Source organism: Ciona intestinalis, chromosome 5 (genome assembly GCF_000224145.3).
Source record: "Ciona intestinalis chromosome 5, KH, whole genome shotgun sequence".
Taxonomy (NCBI): domain Eukaryota; kingdom Metazoa; phylum Chordata; class Ascidiacea; order Phlebobranchia; family Cionidae; genus Ciona; species Ciona intestinalis.
In genome coordinates, this window is record NC_020170.2 from 4099084 (window position 1) to 4104907 (window position 5824).

A 5824-nucleotide genomic window follows, 5' to 3' on the forward strand; every position below is an offset into this window, starting at 1 on the left:
TATTATTCGTGATGGGAATGGCTAGATAGCTTTATAACGATAGAAACATGGCTTTTAGACTCTGAGTGTCGTTGATTTGGAGGTCTTGTAGGTGTGACCATCTACACAAGCGGTACGCAGAACTCATGTAAAACAAGCCAGTAGAAAAGTAAATAAATATAATTTATTTTTCCGCGCGTGATCGGGCAAGGGGGTCTGCAAAACTTTAATCAAAATAAGAAGCTTCTTTTTGAACAGCAGCGTTTGAAATGCTTCAAATGCGTGTGTTGTGCTAGACAGTTACAAGAACTGCACCAAGTGAAGCAGAAGACAGTTTATTTATACAGCCAATATTTTTTATACCACTGAGGAATGCATAGAACAAAACACAAAGATATTATTAGGCTGAATAATATACATAACGATTTGCTAGATTGTTGAGATATATTCACAACAGGTATTTAAATTAACAAAGTAAGCACATAAGATAGTTTTGCAAGAGTAGCAGCTATATGGAATGTCACGTACAATTAAAATAATACATTTTCACTACATGTTTTGTCATTATACAAATGTTTCCATTAGAACAGCAAGTATAATACTTTTTTTCTAATGTACAAAACAACTGAAGATACGATGTGGTAAAGAATTGTGTGATACAAAAAAAGGTAGTTTTGGTAAGACGTAAATCTTATGGGATTTGGCATACTTTTGAAATATAGGTTGCCGAACATCAGGTAGTATGTAAGGTTAATGTTTGTGGTTTACAATAAAATACTATGGGACTCCCAACCCCTTAGCATAAAAGCAATCTTAGCATGCATATCCGTAAGTGTATTCTATACATGACTGTTGTTTTAATATTTAACACAAGTGTACCACATATATTTATGTCATTTAATACAAGTGAATGCATATATATTTATATGTGATTTAGATTAATTGAATACATGAAATAGCAAGGTACAATTTAAACCAGTTTGATCCTGTCTTTCACATTTAACAAAACAGTTTTTACAGCAGAGAAATCCATCATTATGTAGTCAGTGTTTTCTGGTTGGTCACATATTTCTTTTGAAGCACTGCTTAAAGATTGAACACATCTTTGTGCAATTACAATGTATAAAATATCTTTTTCTTTGTCACCTAAAGGTAAAACTGTTTGGTAACCTTTCAGCCCATACTCAGCAACAGTGAACATATCACAGTTACATTTGACAGCTTTCACCATTAGGTATGTAAGCATAATTGCAACTTCAAACACACAGTAACTGCAATGCGAATCCCCAAAGTCAATGACCCCTGTAAATAAAGCAATTTTAAGTCCAGATAGTTGTAGGTATAATGGTAGCAGCAATATAACAGATCTTAGATTTTCAGTTTTATTTATAAATTTTCTTATTAAGCACAGACCACAGTAATGTTTATTTCATTTATAATATACCATAACTCTTTTTTGATATTTTGGAAAACAGTACAAGGATCAGATTAATTAAACAAAGAAAAGAAGGAAAATGGCAACAAAAGCCATCATTAAAACACTTTAGGGTACCAATTACTCAAATAAAACTTATATAAACACAGGTCTGCTAAACCCATTTATATGTTTAAACATGGTATGTAATTGAGCTGTTCCACCACTTACCACATACTCCCCAACATTGGTCCATTCCATCCCCACCTAACAGCTGTTGCATTATAATGTTACTTGTATTTGCATCACCATGTATCAAACCTATGCATTAGCATTATATTAGTATGTATTTAAATAACAATTGTATTTGACTGGTTCATGTTTACAGTTGTGATAACAAATGTATTTGACTGGTTCATGTTTACAGTTAAAACCCAAAAAGTTTAAACAGTTTAGGTATATTTTTACACACACATTTAGCAAAATTTGACATTTGGGATAAATTTGCAATTATAACGTGCTTGCAGCATAAACACAAAGAAAATAACAGTGTAAAAAAAAATCACTAAAAACATATATCCTATTTAATGTATATAAATTATAAGTATTAAAAACAACACCTTTCCGTAGCGAAGACAGTTTAGTTAAAACTTCTTCTTCAAATTTTGCCATCACATCTTTGCAAAGTTTCTGTAGGTCTTTATCCTCAATAAATGGGATATTTTTGTGAGTAGCTGAAGTGTTTAACAAATTCCATGACAACTCTAGTCTGGTGTGACTGTCATTAACAGGGTAGGTCTAAAAGTAGTAACAATATTTATTTGTCTACATGATAACAGTAGCAAATATTAAAAAATTGTTGTATTTCTCCAAGACTCCAAGTCTTACCCATTTTATGGCACTGTGTTATATCCGTTAACAAATCTGGCCCATTTTGGAACACACATCAATGTAGATTATATGCATGTATATTTTATACATGACATAAGTGAATGAATAAATATAACTAATTATCCTAGCGTGGCCAGAAAAGGTCAATCGTTACAACACAGGTATTCTGTTTCATGCACCTTGTGCCAGCCTATGAATTACCACATATGTAACTTTGTGGGTAGCTGTTTTTTATATACATTTATTGTAGAAAAAATTATAATAATTACGATCAGTATTTGATTAATTTGGCCAAACAGCTTTCCACATTCAAATGCGATATCATTCAGTTGGTTTTGTTTGACTGGAATGTTTTCAAGCAGTTTGCCAGAAAGATATTTTAATAAAATAATGTTGATGTTTTCCTGTTCATCTGAAAAGTAAAAGAAATCGATGAAAAGAAAAACAAAGGTGAACTTCTACGTGCCTATATATCTAACAGTTTAATGGTATACTAGAATCACAAGGTTATCTATACACCTCATGCTCACTGCTGAGTTATAACATGGATTCCTTCTTATAAACTAGATAAACGTGGTGTATACATATACCTCATGGTTATTGTATTATTATGCAGTACACTCACTGTGTACATTTTCATGAAATATTATTGGGCACATGCTGTCTTTTTACATACCCAATTACACCATTCGTAGCTTACCCAAATGCACCATTCGTAGCTTACCAGTTTGAATTATATTTCCTGTCTTTGTTGGGACAGGTTCAGAAACTTTTATTCCATTCTTTACCAACAAATTTAAAACGTCGATTATTGTCGTTAAACTTTCTGCGTGAAAATATTAAAAAGTTTTACTAAAAGCAATATAATGTGTTTACAGGTTTTAGGCGCACGTGGTTTTGTCTGTTTTGATTTGAAGCCGCTGATGCGTAGCGAACATTCGGTTATGTTTGGGGAGATTTTCGAAAAAGAAAAAAAGGGTCGTGGCAAATGAAGGCCGTAATAGTAAGTATTCTGTTGCAATATATTGTTAACTTTCTCGGCAAAAATTGTTTACGGCAAAGACACAATTTAGGAAACACGACGAAACATGACATATAGTAGGGTGGGGGAAGATGGGACACCTTTTCAATCTATTTTCTTCTCCACTTTGGTAGTAAACAAACATTCAACGTTTTTTTTTATAAAACTTTATTCTCACGGCTCCCATAGATCGTTGGTAATTATTCAAAAGACGATCAGGATATTTGGTTTTTATGTTCCCCCACCGTACTATATTATAGTATATTATAGTACGGTGGGGGAAGACGGGACATCTTTAGCACATACTATCCAAATACCATGATCGCATTTTAAACAAATAATAATGGTCTTTATTAGTTCGGAGGATACACTTTTATAATTCTTTGAATGTTTTTTGTTTACTACCAAATAGAACAAGAAAATAAAATGAAAAAGTGTCCCATCCACCACAATTTACATATACGTGGTAACTTGTAAGCTGGTACGGGGTGTACAAAATAGAATACTCGTGTTATAACGCCTGTCGTTTTCCGGTCATGCGAGGATAAAGCAAATTACATTCAATGTTAAAGAATCCAAGCTGCGTAGGCTATCTATGACATATTGCTCGGTCGTTGCATCTGCCTAAGCACGACCAAGATACAATTAGTCGAAGTATTTCCTTTCCACGAACTGACTGAACTTTGTCCTTTTTAAGCATTCGTTCATCTTGTATTGTACAGTAGGGTGGGGAGAAATTTGTTCATTCTATTTTCTCGTCGCATTTGGTAATAAACAAAGAACATTTAAAGAAATATAAAACTGTATCCTCACGACTTCCATAGACCGTTGTTAATTGTTTAAAACACGATCAGTATTTTTAAATATTATGTATGCTTCCCCATTCCTACTATATAATTATTCTCCGCCACCGATGAGACAAATGAAAGTTACAATATGCAACAAAATAAAGAAAATTTTAAAGAATACAGTTTGTGGCACGAACATCTATTTAAAGCTCAATTAAATGTAGATTCCAAAACGCCTGGTGTTTACATGAATCGTGTAGGCAACTCGTGAAATCAAAATAGTGAACAGACAATGATCGAGAAATTTCAAGGCTTTGCCTTACATTTCGTAGTAACATAGCGACAACGACCTACCTAGTTGTCCTGCAGAATTACTTGTAACCTTTAAAGTAAACTTATTTCCATCTTCAGTTGAAATTAGAAAGTTAAGATCATTGTAACTGTTGAGTTTACTAACGCTTGCTACCTTAAATCCGTATAGTGTCTCAACAGTTTCCCGAGCCCTCTCTGATGTCATTTTCGAGTATTCCATAATGATAACTTGCAATCAGGTCTATTCAGTCTATCGCTTTCTTTCTATAGTGTATACAACCTATATTGTATGGTGTCTCCGTTATCATCATTTCCGATATTTCCGTTATCATCATTTCCGATAAAAGCGTACTGTTACTACGCGCATCCTTACGCAATGTGTTTAGTTGGTCGCGGATTTTAAGCGCTGTCCCATCTTACCCCACGATAATATATTCCTATATAAATTAACCTATTAAGATTATCCCCATATACAAATTAACCTATTATAACGATAACTGACTTTTGCTATAAAAATAACTTACACAGAATTACTGCACGCGAGCTGAAGAGAACATAATAAACTGAACAATCAATCATGCGTTGCAAGACGCATCCTGTTGATTCAAGCCTCAAAAGAGCGTCAGTTTTAGGCAATAAATTACTGGGCTGTAATACGCGGACATACGAGCTTAAAACATTGCACCTCGGGGCTATTTATTTAATGGCTGCAGGCTGAATATATTATGCGTTCTAACCTAAATGACATGAAATGAATGCGACATTTTTATCCTCTCGTGGCTGGGTAGTAATTTTAATTCGGACATTTTGTTTCATACACCTTCAGTCCGCTTGCGAGTTACGAAGTGTAATGCGAGTTACGAAGTGTAATATTTTAACTGATTTTTTTTAAGTGTATAGTTGACAATTTAAATAGACAATAACACTAATTCATAATGGACTATTGGGGCCGCTCACGTTATACCGACTGTTGTTGCTTCGTCATGCGAGGATAAATAAGGTGTATTTATTTGTTCATCCATGTGAGACATTCCAAATGTAATGGGGCTCACCGTGCTCGCTCATGTGGCAAAATACGCATTACACGAACGTGGTATTTCACTGCAATATACAAACCTTGGGGTAAAATGGATGTCGTTGGCACATGTTATCCCATATTTTTTAATCTTATTTTTAACAATTAACAACGCTCTTTTAAAGTCGTGAGGCTACGGTTATGTATTTCTATAAATATGGGATGACAAAAGAAACGAAAAGTTGGACCATCTTACTTCAACTGCAATTGCTCCAATCTAGTAGTCACTAATGGGTTGCCCAAATTATAAGCCATCCATAAAAAAAATCAAAAAAAAATCAAAAAATTAATCACCCACAAAAGTAACATACATCGTAACTCGTAAGCTGACACGAGGTGTATGA

At 33.8% G+C, this 5824-nt stretch overlaps 2 protein-coding genes across 3 annotated transcripts in view; one reads left to right on the forward strand and one right to left on the reverse strand.

Moving 5' to 3' along the window:
* Positions 1-298: 298 nt before the first annotated feature.
* LOC100178748 (hydroxylysine kinase) lies at positions 299-4911 on the reverse strand. Its single transcript, XM_009860377.3, has 6 exons — positions 4448-4911; positions 3009-3110; positions 2554-2696; positions 2014-2191; positions 1625-1714; positions 299-1281 (listed from the first exon to the last, which is right to left on the reverse strand). The coding sequence occupies exons 1-6, from the start codon at positions 4623-4625 to the stop codon at positions 950-952; spliced, it is 1023 nt and encodes a 340-aa protein (XP_009858679.1). The 5' UTR covers positions 4626-4911; the 3' UTR covers positions 299-949.
* The window catches only part of LOC100183467, a 29759-nt gene continuing 26582 nt past the window's right edge, over positions 2648-5824 (forward strand). Inside the window, exons 1-2 of one of the 2 annotated variants that reach the window (XM_026834710.1) lie at positions 2648-2734; positions 3163-3287. The gene's annotated coding sequence lies outside the window, so the exon portion shown is untranslated. Of the gene's footprint in view, positions 2735-3108; positions 3288-5824 lie in introns of those variants that run through there. The other variant, XM_026834711.1, reaches the window with a different exon arrangement.

Excerpts from the sequence above, each read along its gene's own strand:
- LOC100178748 (XM_009860377.3), bottom strand. The coding sequence starts at position 4,625 with ATGGAATACTCGAAAATGACATCAGAGAGGGCTCGGGAAACTGTTGAG. Across the intron at positions 2,192-2,553 it reads AAATTAATCAAATACTGATC|ACCTACCCTGTTAATGACAG; the intron begins GTAATTATTATA and ends TACTACTTTTAG. Across the intron at positions 1,282-1,624 it reads CCAATGTTGGGGAGTATGTG|GGGTCATTGACTTTGGGGAT; the intron begins GTAAGTGGTGGA and ends CTTTATTTACAG.